Below are 18,960 nucleotides of genomic sequence, written 5' to 3'. Positions count from 1 at the left end.
ATCTTGAAGAACCAGCTGCTACAGTCACCATTATATTTTTCTTTGAAGAGGGTTCTGAGGCTCAGTGGGACGATGGTGCATCCTATAAGCGTGAATGTGAAGAGGCAACACTTCAGGAATTCTCGCTAAATCAACAATAAACAAGCTTTTTAAAAAAGGAGTACTTGTGGCACCTTAGAGACTAACAAATTTATTTGAGCATAAGCTTTCGTGAGCTACAGCTCACTTCATCAGAGCTGTAGCTCATGAAAGCTTATGCTCAAATAAATTTGTTAGTCTCTAAGGTGCCACAAGTCCTCCTTTTCTTTTTGTGGATACAGACTAACACGGCTGCTACTCTGAAACCAAGCTTTTTAAAAAGGCTCTTTAAAAAGGTTTTAGGCAATCCTAAACTTCCCTGTTTAAAAAAAGCGAATTTCGAAGAGTGTTATCAATCAACAAGTAAAACACTAGCAGGCTACAACGTTCATAGGTCTTTACCAATGCTTGGCTGACATTGCCTCCTGTGGCCAGTGATTTGAAGTGACTACTGTTATATACTAGCTGCACCTCCGAAATCTCTATAGTCTCCAGCTCCTCCTGCGTCTGGCGATCTATCATATGCAGCTTCTCCACACTGTCCAGAAGCACTACTGTGCGTGAGTTTATCCACTGGAAAGAAGGCATATGTCAAACTTCAGCAACATTTCATGCATAACTATCAGGACAAATAGCACAATATACTACAAAAAACACCCTAGAGCACTAATATCTTAAGCTATTGGTAGCCGGCAGCATACAGAAGTTATTATTCTGGGTGTTTGGGGTAAGGCTGAAGTTTAGAATCTAACTACTTTACAGGACAAAAGTGTAACTACAAGGAAGGTGACAACCAGAAAACTTTCTCTGGGGCACCCAGTTATGAGAAACTTCCTCACAGAGTTTAATTTCTTGTACTGTAGGTCTTTAGTCAAAGGAACAATTTTTGCTCTTAAAGCATAATATATACCTGGCACATCTATATTGCCTTCCTCCCTGAAATCCTTACTCACATTCTTGTTACTGTTGTGCTGCTCATATCCATTCCAATTAGGTGTGCATACGTCGCGTGCAAAGTCAACAAAGTTTTTCCCCTAGAGCAGAAGGGGGCAAACTACGGCCCGCAGGACCCTTCCCTCTGGCCCACAAGCTTCTGCCAGGGAGCAGGATCAGGACAGGCTTGCAGAGGAGCCAGCCCAATTCCCCTGCAGCGTGGTGAGCGGGGCGGAAGCTAGCCCCTGTCCCCTCCCTTTCTGCTCTCCTCCCTCCCCGCCTCCCTTGCGGTTACAGTTCTCCCAGCACCTGGGCAGTGTGGCTGCAGCTCCGGCCGGGTGGCACAGCTATAGCGCTGCCAGACCTGGTGCTCCAGGGGGCGCAACAGAGGGAGGTCAGGGTGGGGAGGCGAGGAGCAGGGGGAGTTGCGGAGGGGGATGGGGACAGTCAAGGGGCCTGGATCCTGCTGCCGGGGACAGGGGTAGAGCAAGCCAGGGCCCCCCTCCACCTCCAGCATGCTTGACCCCCGTCTCCAGCAGCCAAGCCCAGACAGGGAGTGAGCCCTGCCCAGCTGCCAGGGAGAGCAGCCAAACAAGGAGGGGAAATGCACAGGGAAAGGACTGAGCACCCCTTTCCCCCACCCCACAGGTAATGTGGGGTGGGGAGAGCAGGGAGGGTTGGATAGGGGATGGGGGGCCCCACGGGGGCGGTCAGGGGACAGAGCAGGGGTGTTTGGATAGGTTGTAGGAGTCCCAGGGGGCAGTCAGGGGTGGGGAGCAGGGGGGGGTTGGGTGGGCGCGGGGGCCAGGCCACACCTCGCTGTTTTGGGAGGCATAGCCTCCCCCAGCATTCCCTACCCGGCCCGCCATACAATTTCTGTACCCACTGTGGCTCTAGGGTCAAAAAGTTTGCCCACCCCTGCCCTAGAGGCATCCATCGGTTCAGCTGTGGAGCCCCCGGAGTGATGTCTCTCTGGTGCTCAATATATGACCCTGCCGACCCAGCGCCTCCTCAGATCCTTCTTGCCGTTTACTCTGACAGAGGGAAAGGTGGGTGGATTTGGAATGGATATGAACACCACATCTCAAAGAACAATTACGAGAAAGTGAGTAACTGCTTTTTCGAGCGATTGCTCATATCGAATCCAATTAGATGACTCCTAAGCCTTACCTAGGCGGTGGGGTTGGAATTATGGAATTGCTGATTGGAGTACCACTCTGCCAAAAGCTGCATCATCGCTGGCATAATGATAGGTGAATGTATGCACTGAGGACCAAGTTGCTGCCCTGTAGATTTCCTGTTTCAGGACCTGGGCCAGGAACGCTGCCGAAAAGGCCTGTGCCCTTGGGGAGTATGTTGTAAGTGCCGGGGCTCATATCTTGGCCAGCTCATAGCACGTGCAGGTTCAGGACATGATCCAGGAAGATGTTCTTTGAGATGAGACCAGGAGCCCTTTCATACGGTCTGCCACAGCTACGAACTGATTTGACTTCCTGAATGGCATAGTGCACTCCATGAAGAAGGCTAGTGCTTGCTGAACATCCAGAGTGCACATCCTCTGCTCGTGGCTACTGGCATGAGGCTTAGGATAAAAAAACAGGCAGGAATGTGTCTTGGCTAGTATGGAAATGTGACGCGACCTTAGGAAAAAAGGCCAGGTGAGGTCTGAGTTGCACCTTATCCTCGTGGAAAACCATATAAGGTAGGTCAGAGGTAAGGGCCTTTAACTCAGACACCCTCCTTGCTGATGTAATGGTGACCAGGAAGGCTACCTTCCATGACAGATAGAGAAGGAAGCAAGTCCCCATTGGTTCAAATGGGGGCCCCATTAGTTTGGAGAGGATCAAGTTAAGGTCCCACGCAGGAACAGGCTGTCTAATCTGGGGATGTACCTGTTCCAGACCTTTGAGGAACCAGCCAACCATGGGCTGGGAGAGACGGAACATTCAGACGCTCCCGGGTGGAAAGCCAAGATAGCAGCGAGGTGTACTTTTATGGATGCTGCTGCCAGACCTTGCTGTTTCAGGTCCAGAAAGTGCTCTAGGATGAGAGGTATACACACCTGAAGTGGGGGTGTATGACACTGGTCACACCAGCAAGTAAACCTTTTCCACTTTGCCAGGTATGTGGCCCTAGTGGGGTTCTTCCTGCTGCTGAGTAAGACCTCCCTTACCTGTTCCGAGCACAGAAGCCCCCGGGGTTCAGCCATGAAGCTTCCAGGCTGTGAGGTGGAGGGACTGGAGGTTGGGGTGACTAAGACGACCGTGGTCCTGAGTGATCAGGTTGGGGAGGAGTGGCAACATGATCGGGGCATCCACCGACAGCTCCAGGAGCGTGGTGTACCAGTGTTGTCGAGGCCAGGCTGATGCCACCAGAATTATCTCCGCCCCGTCCCTGCGGACCTTGAATAGGACCTTGTGCAAGAGAGGGATCGGGGAAAGGCATAGAGCAGGCGGCTTCCACAGGGTAGCAGCAATGCATCCGTGATTGAGCCTGGGGCTGTGTTTCTGGAAGGAGCAGAAAACTGGGAACTTTCTTTTGCTCCAGGTAGCGAATGGGTCGACCTGGGAAAACCCCTACCTTTGGAAGATGGAGTTTATGACATCCGGCTGGATGGACAACTCATGATTGGGGAAGGATCTGCTGAGGTGGTTCACCAGTGCGTTCTGAACTCTGGGTAGATAGGATGCTTCTAGGTGAATGGAGTGGGTTATGCAAAACTCCCATAGCCGGAGGGCTTCCCAACATAGGGGAGAGGAATGGGCTCCACCCTCCTTGTTAATGTAAAATATGGCAGTAGTGTTGTCCATTAGAACTGTCATGCACTGGCTTTGTAGTCAGGCCTGAAAGGTTTGGCATGCTAGTCGCACCACCCTCAGCTCCTTGATATTGATATGGAGAGAGAAAGCTTGTGCTGCGACCATAGGCCCTGTGTTTGGAGATCTCCCAAATGTGCCCCCCATCCCAGAGCTGATGCATCCGTTACCAGGACAGTTGGGAGCTGTTGAAGGGGACTCCTTCGTCCACTCTCCGAGGGTTCAGCCACCATAGGAGGGACTCTAGTACTTGCTCTGGCACCGTGATCACTGAGTTCAGGCTGTCACGCCCCGGGTGATACACCAAAGCAAGCCATGCCTGGAGTGGCCTGAGCCTCAGTCTGGCATGCCAGATCACGTAAGTGCAGGCTGCCATGTGGATGAGGAGAGTCAGACATCCCCTTGCTGTAGTGGTCAGGTACTGCCTGAGGCCTTAAATAATGTCTGTCATGGACTGGAATCGGGACTCCGGCAAAAGTGCTTTTGCCTAAAACGAGTCCAACACTGCCCCAATGAACTCTATTCTTTGGATTGGTGACAAGGTTGACTTGCTCACGTTGAGGCGGAGACCCAGGCTCTCAAAAGTGGAGCTGACTAATCGGAATTGAGACTCCACCTGCTCCTTGGTGCGCCCCCTGAGCAGCCAGTTGTCAAGGTAGGGGTATACCTGCACTGTGTCCTTCGGAGGAAGGCTGCTATGACCGACATGCACTTGGTGAACACCTGGGGGTCTCTCGACAGGCCGAAGGGGAGGACCATGAACTGATAATGTTTGTGGTCGACCACAAACTGTAGGAATCATCTGTCTGCAGGCCGAATAGCTATGTGAAAGTACGTGTCTGTCATGTCAAGGGTGGCACCAGTCTCCCAGATACAGAAGGGATAAATTGTACTCAGGGAGACCACGCGGAACTTCAACTTTGCCATGAACCCGCAGGTCTAGAATGGGTATGAGACCCCGCCTTGACCTTGGGGAATTAGGAAGTATCGGGAATAGAATCCCTTGCCCCTGAGTTCCTGAGGAACCTCCTCCTCTGCTTCTATGGCGAGGAGTGCCTGCACCTCCTAGATAAGGAGTTGCTCATGAAAGGGACGGGGAAAGGGGGGTGGGAGGGAGGGCGGGCAGGAGCAGAACTGGAGAGAATATCCCACTTCCACCGTACGGAGGAACCAGTGGTCCGAAGTTATTTGGGACCAAGCACAGTAGAAGTGGGACAGACAATTCAAGAAAGAATGTGAAGGATCTGGAATCGTGGCTGGTGCGCCATCCTCGAGCATACCTTCAAAAGGCCTGCTTGAAGCCCGACGATGGTTTGGTCGGGCTCTGGCCCTGCCCAGGCATGGGGTGAGAAGGCTTGCGCCTGCCATTCCTGCCCCTTCTCCTATAGAAGTCCTGCCTCGGCCTAGAAGGAAGGATAGGAGTGTTGCTGCTGTTGCTGTCACTTAAAATGTTTATGCTGGGTTGCTGGGGTGTGCACACTCAAGGATTTCCGAGTAGACTGGGAGTCTTTTAGGCTATGCAGCCTATCTGCTCAGCAAACAGGCCTGCCCCATCAAAAGGCAGGTCCTGCAGGATCTGTTGAATCTTGGGTGGAAGCCCCAAGGACTGCAGCCATGAGCTACACCTCATGGAGATTCTAGAGGACAAGGTACGCGCTGCTGAGTCCACAGTGTCCAGTGATGCCTCTAAAGGAGATCCGTGCCACTGCCTTGTCCTCCTCAAAGATAGCGTCAAACTCCTCCCATGACTCTGCTGGCACCAGTTCCTTAAATTTCAGCATCAAGTTCCAGGAGTTAAAGCTGCATCTACTCAGGATTGCCTGCTGGTTGGCAATCCTAAGTTGCAAGCCCCCCATGGAGTACATATTGTGCCCAAACAAATCCAGGCGCTTGGCGCCCTTTGACTTGGGCGCTGAGGCTTGATGTACCTGCCTCTCCTCCTCGTTTACTGTAAATGAGCAGGACTGTGGGTGTGTGAAGAGGTATTCATACCCCTTAGAAGGGACTAAATACTTTCTCTCCACACCCTTCACGGTTGGAGGGATGGAAGCCGCGGTCTGCCAAATGGTCTTTGTGTTGGCCTAGATAGTTTTGATAAGGGGTAGAGCCACACTTGATGGGGCCTTCCGTGGCCAAGATGTCGACCTTAGGGTCCTCTGACTCTACCACCTCCTTGGCCTGCAAACACAATCCGTGCCACCCTGCGTAGGCGGTCCTGGTGGGCACAGCTGTCATGGGGTGACAGCCCCAAGGTGGGAGTGCCCACAACCGCCTCGTCCAGGGGAGAATGAGAAGGCTAATGAGGGAACACGGTCCTCCTGACCCTCTTGGTCCCCAGGGGCCTCCGGCCCCGCCTCTATTTCAGGGCCAACCACCCCTGGATCTGGCTTGAGAACAGGGATCAGTTCCAGGGGCAGTAGTGCAGCCCGTACCTCCTCAGCACCCCGCGGGTGGGGCGACTGGCCAATGCCTCCGGCACCCTTGGTTCAGACACCACCAAACTGGAACCCTTGGATTGGGTGCCCTGGGCCTGGTGGTACGCCCACAGGGTCCAAAATGGCCACTGCGCTGGTCCCTGCCACTGCGCAGGCCATAGCCCTGCACCCACACCAGGCCTTTCACACACTGACCTGTGCCGGTCCTGCTCAGAGTATCTAGACCTCGCCTCCAAGTCCGAAGACGGGGACCAGGATGGCAGTGCCGAGAGTGGCTGGGCTGGGGAACGGTGCAGCGACCGGGGTCTGCTTGGGGACACGGACCGGTGTCGAGACGACCGGTGCCAGGAGCAGGATCGGCGCCGGGACCCAGAGCGGTATTTTGCCTCTGCCGACAGTGCTGAAGGACTAAGCATCACCGGTTTGCCTCGAGACGTTGCCACACGTTGTGGCACCGCAGGCTTGACTCGAAGGACCGAGACCGTGGTGCCGTCATGGCAATCAAGTCCCTCGCAGCCTCAAAGGTGTCTAGCAATTCCACCTCCTCAATCACCTGGCTCATGGAGGAGTCCAACGGCACCAGACTCTACCATCCCCCTTACAGGGCCAAAATCAACGGTGCCGGCTCCAAAGTTTTTGGCAATGGGTGCTCCTCCCTGGGACATGCCCCATTTGCCGGCTCCAAAGGGATGGGTCCCGGAGTCGGAGATCCACTCCTCCCCTGCTTCTAGTGCCACTCCTGCACTGGGGAATGGGATTGGTGCTGGGCCATTCCCACTGGTTTCAGCGCCGGGGAGCAGCGGTGCCATGGGTCTCTTCCAGAGTCCTTCTGCAGTGCCGCTTCTGCCACTGCCACAGGGGCACTGTGCACCGATGAGCTCTGTGCAGGGTCTTGTGGCACAATGCAATTTGTGGACTGAGCACTGCCTCCATAAGGAAGTGCTTGAGGCAAAAGTCCTGCTCCTTTTGTGTTCCGGGGTGAAACCCTTTACAAATCCTTCACTTGTCCGCGTAGTGCGCTTCCCGCAAACACTTTAAACAAGTGTCATGGGGGTCGCCTGTTGGCATGGGCTCGTTGCAGGTCTTGCAGGGTTTGAACCCCTGGGACTTAGGCATACCCAAGTCCCCAAGGGGAGAACGCGGTCAGGTTGGAAGGGAAATGCCTACTCCCAACAGCTCTCTGTTGTAACTACTTAAATGAAACTCAACTAGGCTAGAGAACTCAAACTATACTAAACTGAAAAGCTAGGGAAAAACAGGGAGAGCTTGCTAAGCAAGTCACCACAGTTCCAATGACCATCACTGGTGGTAAGAAGGAACTGAGGAGGTGCCAGGTCGGCAGAGTCATATATTGAGCGCCATGGCGGCACCACTCTAGGGAGCTCCACAGCCGACTCAACAGGTGCTGCTATGGGAACAACTTTCTGTCCACTGTGCACACGGCATGCACACACCTAATTGGAACTGATATGAGCAATCACTCGAAGAATACAAAATTATTCTCAATCCCCTGAGTAAGATAAGGGACCAAAAGTCTTATTAGCATTAGTAAAAGGAACACAATAAACCCCACCAAAGCTAGGAATTGAATTCAAGAGTCCTTCATCCAATTTCCTATTAAAATTTATACATTAGGCCATACTCCCAAACTGAAAAGGCTTTTCTGTTTGCTTTCAGAGTGCATCTATTTTTCAAGAAATTTCACTTGCTAGATTAGAGATTTAAAACTGCCAACAAACATAACTGGTTCACTCTGGCATTTCTTTAGATCATCGTTATATCCTTAGTGCTCTTTAAAATGCGTTTTTAGGGTTTGCATGTAAATTTGTGTGTTAACATCTTGTCTTCCTGTTTGATGTTTAACAAAATATATGCACAACGGAAACCAATATGTTAGAGCTTCCCGGCACCTTTGGAGCCATTACTTAGTAGTGTTTTTTTTTTTTTATAAGGACTTAGAATCTGACCAGTAAAATTTGGCCCCATGCTTAAAAAGCCTTCATTCATACACTTTGTTCACCAGGGACATGCATTCTTTAGTTTGCACACTGTACAGATTTGGACAGCCTAGTTTCTTCACCCCATAGCCACTACTTAACCATTTTTTAAACATGGGATTCTATTAAAAAGCCACAACAAATAAATTAATTTCAGTTCATAAATTCCAGATCCAAATAGCCAATTTGCATGCACAAAGAGAGGGCTATGTTTGTTAGAATAAGTTTGTACAGTGAAATTACAGCACCCTGAAGCTGAGGGATGTTGACATGCATTTAAAAACACAGCAGGCTATTATCTCCATCTGAACACAAAGGAAAAAACGTTACTGGATCAATACTTACAGTAAAATTGATCAGGTCATAGTGCAGATGAAGTTGCTTTTGCTTAGTAACATGTATTGCACCTGAGTCATCTCTCTTCACCTGATGGAATTAGACAAGACAAACACACAGACTTAGTGCTTTCTTGAACCCAAAACCTGCCATGAGAGAACAAATTTTCTTCCACTGAGGAAGGAAGCCCAGTTCCAGGGTCTTCAGATTTTCTCCAGTATCAGTGTTCTAGATGTGTCTGTTAACAGCACCATCACTGAGGCGGCTTCCTAAAATGGCCTTAAAATGGGGCATAAATTCCTTTTCTCACTAGAAGTCACTGATTTTTCAGAGTCTAACATCACAAAGTGTTAGTTTATGTCCTTTGTATTTCTAATGTATTTTGTTTAATTACTTTTCATATATTTTAATAGGAAGTATCCAAATCTGGGCTCTGGCCAAAATTTGGCCATGGCAATCCAACATTTCTTTGTGGGCTGACTGATCTATTTTAAAAAAAAATCTATACAAATATTGGTAGATGTTGATGTTTGGTAGATCCAGGGTGCAATGGGTTTGTTTTGATTTAGGGTCTTTTTAGCTATCATCTATCATAACTAGAAACTGGCCCAACAATACATATTACCTCACCCACCTTGTGTCTCTAATATCCTGGAACCAACTAAGCTACAAGACTGCAAATAATTAGGATTGGCACAGCTTTTTGGGTGGTTTTATTTTATTTTTTTCCAGACAAGGTTGATGTTTATTTAAGCTTTTTTATTTTTAATCAACTTAAATGTCCACAGTTGCACAAAATTATGTGTTTTAACCATTTTTCTATCGATTTACATTTTTACACTTGTGGGAAATTATGGAGGTCAGACAACTGGGGGGGGGAGGGGTGTCAGTCAACTATTTAATGACAGTAGACCTTGAGATTCCAAGAGTTAAAGCTTTAACAAAGAACACACACATTGACAACATCACATCAAATATACAAAGAAAATATCCTTAAATCAAACTCTAATAAGTTCTCAAGCACCATTTTTCTTACTTTGCATATCTGTAAGTTTCAATGATCATTAAAGGAAATATTTCTTCATGCGTTTGTGTATGCACAGTGAAACAGACATCTACTAATAATTACTGATAAAAATCTAAGCCTGTCAAGACCTGTCATAAGTGAAAGTTTGAATGCCAACAGCTGCCAATGGAGAAAGTTCATGCATTGTGAGAACATAAGCCTTTTCCAACAGGAGGTATACTTTCTGGTCAGATTTTATTCACACCACAACCTTAACTCTGCCCTCATAGGAATCCCAGGTTTCCAAACTAGTACACTACATACCTGCAATATTAGTGCTGGGAGAGGGTAGTACAATAAAGGAATAGATGGGTGAACAGAGTTATGGCTGAAGTGCATGGCTTGTGGAATACAGCAGTGATTCTCTAAGTTATTTGACCATGCACCTCTTTTTTGTGTCTGTAATATTTTATGCCACCCCACCACACAAGTGTATATGCCAATAAAAACAAAACATGCAACTCAATATTAAAAACAATAAAGCATTGATTCAAAAAGAGCCAACAATCCATTGTAATAAGAGCAAAAGCAAAACTGATTGTGATCCATGCTTACAATTAAAAGTGCACACCATTTCATAGCAAACAGATTAACATATAGATGGCAACGACTTTGTATAATGCTATGCAAGCTTAACAGAAATCTGTCAAAATGCACAGTGCCATATGAGGACCTGATCTGTCAGGGAGAATCAGCTTTGCTAGTTATTCATTGCTGTGGGTAAAATGTGAGCAGAATTTTTTTTCCCCTAAACCTTACGTCCCGTCCCGTCCCCCCACCCCCGAATACATTCTGCAGTTTGAGAACCTTTGGCATACAATAAAGTGTGCGCCTAGAAGTGAAGGAATAGACGGAATGTACTGTACTGTAAATTAGCTTATCTTTATTCCCTTGTTGTTGTGGTTGTGTGTTTGTGTAACAACCCCAACTCCTTCACAAGGAAGTTTTTGTTGTATTAATTTAAAAAACAGTCTGGTTTTTAGAAGATGGTGTATACACTTGACACCTCTACAGACCATCTTAGAGAGAGGGTAAGAACAATGTATGTGAAGAGCCAATTACCCATCGAGCCCATCATTTCTCACCATGCCTCTCACAGTATAATATTTCACAATGAAAAGAAGGGGGCTAACCCCTTGTGGGAGGGCTCTTGTTGAAGGGTTGAGTAGCTCTCCAGTATTATCAACGTAAGTCAAAGTCTAGAGTTTCAATATGAAGCGGATTTTGATTTATCCAAGCACAAAACATAGGGTTTGCAGCAACAAAGACTGAAATAAGGCTTCTTTGCACGTGGAGAGTTCAAAATATAGCTGTAAAGAATTTAACAATCTGTCTTTAAATAATAAGCAGTCACCTCAGGGCTCATATAAATATCAGTGAAAAATTTCTGCCCTCAGAAGCTATTTTTCAGCAGATTAAGTATAAGGACAGTGGCATAAAATTAAAGAACTTTTTACATTGTAGCTAATTTAAATGGCCACTACTGCAAATTGAACATTATACAAGGTGTAAGTGTATCAACTATTTGCCTCAAAAATAATTGACTATACAGTATATTGTTTGAAACGGTATTTGCATTATGATAGCACGTACAGACTTCAAACAGGAGCCCCAATGTTCTAGGTGTTGCAGTAGCACATAGTAAGAAACAGTCCCTAACCTTCAGAGGTTACAATCTAAATAAAAACAAGAGAGAGAATGAATTACCTCAGTTATATACCCATGGAAAACTAAAGCCCAGAGAGCTCAGTGACTTGCTCTAGGTCTTACAGGAAATCTTTGCAGAGATGGACACTGAATCTCATCTTCAAAGTCACAGTCCAGTATATTACCCGTAATCATAAGACCATCCTTCCTCTTGAAAATACACCGTAAGTTGTTTACAAGCAACTCGCTCTCTGATCATATTGCTGCTGTAGAAACTTCATGCCCTGACACAAGCCAATGGGCCTTTCCCAAGTAGTTAGCCACTCTCAGTCTAGGCACATCCCTCAGATCCAGCAGTCTGGAAAAATCCTCTCCCCACAATTCAGTTGCTCTCTAAGGGCATGTCTAAACTGCATTGTAAACCCAGGCCTATGGAACACAAATCTCCAGACTCAGTGTTTCCAAGCCCACACTTTTGTGCCCACACTGCACAATGAACCCAGGTTTACAATTTCTAGACCCAAGTCACACAACTGTGCTGACGCACCCATGCTGCATTACACAGACCTGAGTCAAACCTTCTGATTCTGGAGGCATATCCCAGGCTTCCTACTATGCTCCCCAGTTACAGTCGCTCTATGCTTTGGGGTTCCCACAGTACACCATGAAAACTTGTCTGTCCATCCTGCAGCAACTTGACTGGAAATTCTCAGCTTGCCCACATGTGCAGCTGAGCCATATTCGTGATCCCAGCAACTGGAGTCAGCAACATGGATGAACTGCCATTGGAAGAACTTGTCCAGCTTGTGCTTTCACTCCTATTTCAGGAAACAGGCAAAACATTCCTGAGACACTGGTGGACATTTCAGCAGCATTTTCTGACCCATCGAAAGCACCTCTCAAAAGGAGGAGACGGACATGGCAGACTCTAATCTGCTGATGACGTTCATAACTCTTGCTATAACTCCAGATTCCCCATATGTAGACAGGTGCTTCTACAGCAGGGCCACAAGTACTGACTGGTGGGATCTCGTCATCATGCGGACCTGGAATAACCAGAGCTTTCACATGGAGAAGTGGGCATTCCTGGAGGTTTGTGATCAGCTTGCTAGACCTTCCAGCTTCAGGACAAACACAGAAGATAAGCTACTTCAGTTCAGAAGTGGGTTGCAATAGTCGTCAGGAAGATGGTTACCACGAATCCTACAGGTCCATGGCTAACCAGTTTGGTGCTGGCAAGTCAACTGTGGGGGAAGAGGTTTGTTTATGTCCACCACGTTTAGGTACATCACAATCTTTCTGAAATAACTGCCCGTTTTGAGAGAATGGGCTTTCCAAACTGATTAATGGTCATTAATGGGACTTGTGTCCATAGTTTGTTTTCCTCAAGGAGCACATGAATGTATAAACTGCAAACGGTACTACTCCATCATCCTGCAGTCCCTGGTTGACCACAGACGTAGATTCACAGACAATAGCATGGATTGTACTGGTTAAGTGCATCATGCCAGCATTTCCTGCAGATAAAGACATTACCTTCATGGACAAGTGGTGACACTAATCCCACCAAACAACATTGTTATAAATGGAGTCATTGTTATAAATGGCCTGCTGTGCTCTAAGGAAAAAGGTGGGCCATTTTGTCAGGAGTGGACTCATGGCACTACTGTATTGTTGAACCGGTACACAGCCAGAAAGAGCACCTGTCATAACTGGAGCGAGTTCCACATATGCAATGGAAATCAGGGATGCTTTGTGTGCCCATACTATGGTTTGCATGACCCCAATAGATGAACGAATGAGTCCCTATATCAATAATAGGAACAGTGATTGAATACTACCTGAGGGACTGGCTGGGTCCCCTTCACACTTTCTACCAGTGGTGATGGTTTTTATGAAGAATTTAAGCTCATGAGTATGATAGACTATATTATGTTTTATAAGCATTTATCTTTATTTTGTAAAATGGGCATGTGCTTCAACCCACCGCTTATGGATTGCTATTTATGTGGTTCAGTTTTAGTTAAGGTAATAAACAATCCTCATGACACCACACCTGTGTGCAAGAGTTGTTTTTGCACATCCATTTAATAAAACCTGACAGCCAGGCCAGCCACCATCAAAGGCAGAATTTGTTCTCTTTGATCCTGTTGATGTGTTTTGCACACACTTACCACGGCTGCACTGAAGTGGAGGAATGAACAGGGAACATTTGCCCATTTCAGCAAGTGTTCATTCCTTGCGACACAGACCACCCAACTACAGAACTGTCCAAAGTGGGCTGCAGGACATAGTGTGGTGAGGACTCAGGGAGCTGGAGTGGGAGGTGCAGGTGGAACTGGAGCCTGCACTCCTACTGTCTTGAGCACAAGCTCCTCCTCAAACAGCTCTCAGTGCTGCACTCAGGCACAGCTCATGGTCCAGCTATGCTGCCAATCTTTCCTCGTGCTCTGCAGTCTCTCTCTGTCCTTCAACCTGGCCTGCCTCCTTCTCCCATTGGTTCCGCAGTTGTCATTAATTAATATCAGCCTCCTCCTTGATGCTGTATGAGTGTACACAATGCAAGACGCCTGATTGACTGTGGATGCCCTGCAGAGGTGGAAGGGTCTGCCAAGACAAATGAAACAATACATTATCATCTGAGTATGTCCAAAAAAATTTGACTTCCTCTGTAGCAAAAGTGGTTGTGGAATCTCAAACAATCTCAAATTATATTTTTTAATCATTTTTTTTTCAGAATATAACAAAACCAAAGTTCTCAGATGCCCTTTAGATACTTGAGAGCTGTGCAGAGCAGAAAGCCATCAGACATTATTGTAAAGTCCAGTTTACAATATCAATTTATAAAATTTCCATACCACTGGCCCCTTATGGTTGCAGACAGAGGGACACTTGGTGTGGTTTGCTACCTATGGCTTTAGAATCTGTTTAGGCAGTCCACTTTCTGGAAGACATAGCAAAGGGATCTTCTGTTCCAGGCTACCAGGAGCAAGCCAGACGTGTCTGCTAAAAAGCTTTTTATGTGTATCACACACAAATCTATAAATGGAGGGGGCTAGTGGCCTATAGAGGAGGCCCTAATAATATCCTGCTCTGAAATGTGACTGTTCATCTGTAGTTCCTGCTCCAGGAAGAGCTGGTAATTAGCAGCGAACAGGATTTGGTGAAAATTCATGGTGGGATTAACAGGATAGTACTCTAGTGGGCAGATGTATTGCAGCCTCCCTGAAAGCTCCCTGAGTTCATGCAGTGAACACAGTGCAGCTTGGGCTTACAATACTGCAGCTTGCCATGGACTACAAACACACATCCTGGACAATTTGGACTCATGATACAGCATCCAAGAATTAAATACCTATCCCAAGAATAGCCTGGACTCATAACAGAGCATCCATCACCTGAATACCATCCCCTTCTGCATTTTGGATGTTTAATATGGTACCACGGACTACATACACACACATACCTATTACAGTTTAGACTAACTGAACAGGCAGTTTGCGATGGTCTGGTGTGGCCAAATTGTACAGTGGGGCATACTTTCAGGGAAGACAGTATAAGGCCCTTAATTTTAATGCCCCAACACAACTTTGTAACCTATGAGTATAGAGTAAAAATTTCATCATAACTGCTTGTTTAGCTTTTGTTTTCACTTCCTAGTAGCCATTTTGAATTCCATGTTGTGGGGGTGGCTGTGGGTCTGGCCGTGCCATTGGCGTGCATTGTCTCATTAGCAGATACATGCTGCAACACCTGGCTTGTAATAATCACTTCATTGGGTCATAAGCCAGAAATCCATCCCATCCACATACTAACAAACCTGGAGGCAGAAACTTACCAAGTTCCAGTGCCACTTCTGCTTCTCGTTCCACTGCCTACTGCTCCCCCAGGGCATCCTCAAACATTTCCTCAGAGTATGGACCCAGGAAATGTGGTAGCTGCTCCAGCCGCAAAGGTTCCTCGGGGACAGGCATGTGCAAAAAAAGTCACTTCCTGAGCTTGATCTTGTGGCATCTGTGGATCAGGGATCATAAAGGTGCCATCTCCACTTAGAGTATAACGTACCACTGTGTGCTCAGTGGTTGGCATAGTTCCCAGCACCTGGCTGAATTCCTGACAGAAGAGGCAGGTAGACAGGGAGTTCCCAGAGATGTGGTGGTCATCCCTGACTTGGCGGTAATTGGACTTGAGTTGCTTGATTCACACTCTGCACTGATCAGCTGTCCGGTGAACCACCAATGTCACAAACAATGCAATTTCCTGGTAAGACGTGATCATTTCTGGTACTCTTGCTGATGTCAAATGTCTTGTTTTCCTTGCACCAGAGATTAACCAGAATCTGGCTGCATTCCCATGGCCAGCTAGCAGCACATCTGGTGTAGGGCTTAATGCTGAACTGCTTCTTGTTGTTGGCCATAGCTAACACAGGAACTGGTTAACTGTGTTCCAAGTTCAACAGTCAGCACTGGAACGAAGGGGCGCTTCCAGTTTCTGGGTATCCAGTGGGTACTTAAGTGACAGAGGACCAATAAACACTGCCCCAGGACATTGTGGGACAGCACTGGCAGACTCTCCAGACATGAGTCTGGGAACCCAGGTTCGAGCTGTGACCACACAGCAAAAAGACAGGACGTGGGCCAAGTCCCACCACCCCGGCAGGACCTACAACTCAGAACCTGAGGAGTTAGTCACCCAAGTCAGAAATATTTGTGTGTGGATGGTAGGAGGGTTGGGGCTCAAACATGAGTCTGAGTCCAGGTTTACAATGCAATGTAAACATACCTTAAGAACCATTCCAGCTCCCACTAACTTCACTGAGATTGGACTGGGCCCCAAATCAGGACAACTCAATAAAAATTGTTAAGCGGAGGAAGAAGGTTCAGCATGGATCCAGAGAAAACATTTTTCAACTTCATTATATTAAACTACAAACACACTTGATCTAGCCATCTTAGCCTTGGGGTACATTTATACAATGGCACCGTCTCACAGCATTGCCAAGCCAATTAAAAAAAAAAGACACGTCTTTCCCAATTCAAAAGTGAACTGCAGTGATTCACATCACAGGACAACATCGATCCAGAGTAAATTAATTTCTGTCCCAGTGTTTTAGAGGTAATTATCTAGAAGACAGTAGGCAACAAGCAATTCAGACTTACCAAAAGAAAATGAACAACATCTCCTCGACAGAAGGCAAGCATGGGGTTCACAGAGTTCGGTACAGCAACAAAATGCCACGCCAGCAGTGGCACACTAGAGGGATCCATCTAAAAAGAGAGACAGAACAGCCTCTTTATAATACTGTGTACACAGAATTAGGTTGACACTCACTCTGATTTCAGTGTGATATACGAACAGGTCAGATGGAACTCTTGATGCCAGTGGTCTCTGTCTGCTCCAGTACTTGAGAATCCATTTAGAAAGTCAGGAAAAGCAAACTTTTGCCACCAAAAAGATCGTATTTTCTCTGCAACATTGTCCACAGAGAAACACTGCATTCTCATGCACTGTGTACAAATTACCAGTAAAAAATTATGTTAAAAAGGAGTTAAGACTGAGAGGACATAGTAATTTATAGTAAAGTATGTTACAGGCAAGTTGTATTTATTCCAAAACTAAGAATTATATGATTGAGCTCCAAATGTGTTAAGGTATGAAAATGTTAGGGCACTAACTCTGCCCTGTAGGGACACCTTGTAATAACCATAGGATTATGGTTAAGATATTTGATTGCCTGTGGTCTCATTAAACGGATTTTAAAAAAGACTGAGTTCTTCCCCCTTATGGTGTCAACTACAGGTCATAATCAGCTTTATGCCCCATGCCATGGGAGCCACTACCTCAGGGAGGCATGGCCGAGGAATTCCTATACCTCTGCTATCCCTGCTTGCAGGAGCCGCCCATAGAAGTTACTGCATCTGATGCAGCCTTCAGAAACACTGCCTCCCATCTCAGTCCCGGTCCTGGTATGAATCAGGTCCATAGTCTCCTCTGCCATAACTCCCTCATACAAAGATCTAAGAGTGAACTTCACCATAAGAGTGGTCTGTGACCTTAATCCAAAAAGAAGCTATTTGTTCTTACTCACACGACCATAGGGAAAAGTCATCCACACCTTCAAAGATGGTTTCAAGCCAATGACTAGAATCTTTAGCAAAAAAAATAAAATAAAAAAAGTTACAAAAATAATTTAAGTCTATATTTTTCAATATCTTTCATTTTAATTTAGCACAGATAGATTATGAGAGAGGCAGAATACCTTAGTTAGGGAAGCCATTGCCAGTAGTGAGTACTGGGTGATAGGATGATCTCTCAATTCAGTCTTTGCATGTAAGGGCTCAATACAGCAAACTTCTCCCTTAGAACCACTGAACAGACATCGAGACTCACATGTTCTCACACCCATAACTCTCCTGAAAACAAAGCAATCAACTTGATGAATACCTGGCCAGTGCCAAGAATGGGCCTGCCCAACACTTTAAAAAAAAAAATTCAAAACATGATCTCAGACAACTACTTAAAAAAAAAAAAATCTTTTCACAATGCCTGGTAAGAGTTAGGGATACTGCTTTTATGGCATTTCAAGGCGTATCACAGATACGGACAGGATGAGTGACTGGGATTCTGCTTTAAGAGCATTTTAGCAGCTCCTGGCCCATTACCAAGAGTTAGCACTACCCCATCCACTGTAACTTGTCAGGCCCTAATCCCATACTCCTGTCTCTGCCCACAGCTGCATATAACACAAGTTATACACAAAGGAAGAAAGCTGCCGAGAACTACCTTGCAGCTATTGCCAATGAAAGAGTTGGGAGAACTGGGCCTGAAGATTAAAAGCTGCACTGCAGGCTGAGAGAGAGGGAGCAACTTTGGGGCAGCTGCAGGAGTATGGGATTAGGAGCTTCTAAGGGAATGGAATTTTCCCCACAGCTGCAGTCACCAATCTGCTCTAGTTCCTTTTTCACGCCCATCTAAATATATCCAAATTTGATCAAAATGCATATTTTACTGCAATTGTAAGGCCAAATCTTAGTTCCAACATATGGTCCAAGGTAGGGAGGAATCTGTTGAACTGTGCTACATTAGGATGAATACTCTCTCTTTGTGATCCCCAAACGTGGTCTTCTACATACACCTGTGCTGTGGGTGTGGAGGTCTTATACATTGCTTAATGATTTAGGCAGAGAAAGATTCTATGCTACTTCTGCTGTACGGTTTGAAATAAAACTTTGTACTTTGATTTGATTTTATTTTATTAAGGTCCTGATCTATGAGTTTCTCACCATTTGGAAGATAACCTATTGGTTCAAATCCTTTTTTAGCTCTAAAAACTTTGATTCAGAATTAAGACTCCTCTCTATTGTCACTTTCCCACAAAACGTAGTTATTCTCTTACTTAAATGACAGCTCAAACACGGAGCCTCCACTGTCATTGCAAATTGCAAGCGTTGGGTCATCTGTAAACTGAACAGAGAATTAGATTATACCTTTTCTGTCTCAATTTTAAATTTAAAAAAGTCAAAGCTTTCAGCAGAAAAAACCCACTTCTGGGATTTTTTTTTAAAGTTGTGGCATATTAATACTGTTAATGAAACAGAAACACCACATTTAGCACATTATTCTTTGTGTTTACAAATTCATACTGGAAAAAA

General features: G+C 46.3%; 1 protein-coding gene across 1 annotated transcript in view; it reads right to left on the bottom strand.

Annotated features, from left to right (window-relative positions):
- The window catches only part of VPS8 (VPS8 subunit of CORVET complex), a 232,485-nt gene that overhangs the window by 165,417 nt on the left and 48,108 nt on the right, over window positions 1-18,960 (bottom strand). Inside the window, exons 9-14 of the mRNA XM_074964097.1 lie at window positions 18,705-18,772; window positions 17,568-17,721; window positions 17,397-17,456; window positions 16,468-16,575; window positions 8,605-8,685; window positions 481-651 (exon numbers count right to left, since the gene is read on the bottom strand). Of these exons, the coding sequence (XP_074820198.1) occupies window positions 481-651; window positions 8,605-8,685; window positions 16,468-16,575; window positions 17,397-17,456; window positions 17,568-17,721; window positions 18,705-18,772 (642 nt within the window). The remainder of the gene's footprint in view (window positions 1-480; window positions 652-8,604; window positions 8,686-16,467; window positions 16,576-17,396; window positions 17,457-17,567; window positions 17,722-18,704; window positions 18,773-18,960) is intronic.

Source organism: Natator depressus, chromosome 9 (assembly GCF_965152275.1).
Source record: "Natator depressus isolate rNatDep1 chromosome 9, rNatDep2.hap1, whole genome shotgun sequence".
NCBI lineage: Eukaryota > Metazoa > Chordata > Testudines > Cheloniidae > Natator > Natator depressus.
The sequence above is the reverse complement of the archived record's forward strand: the minus strand, read 5'-3'. Positions and strand labels throughout refer to the sequence as shown.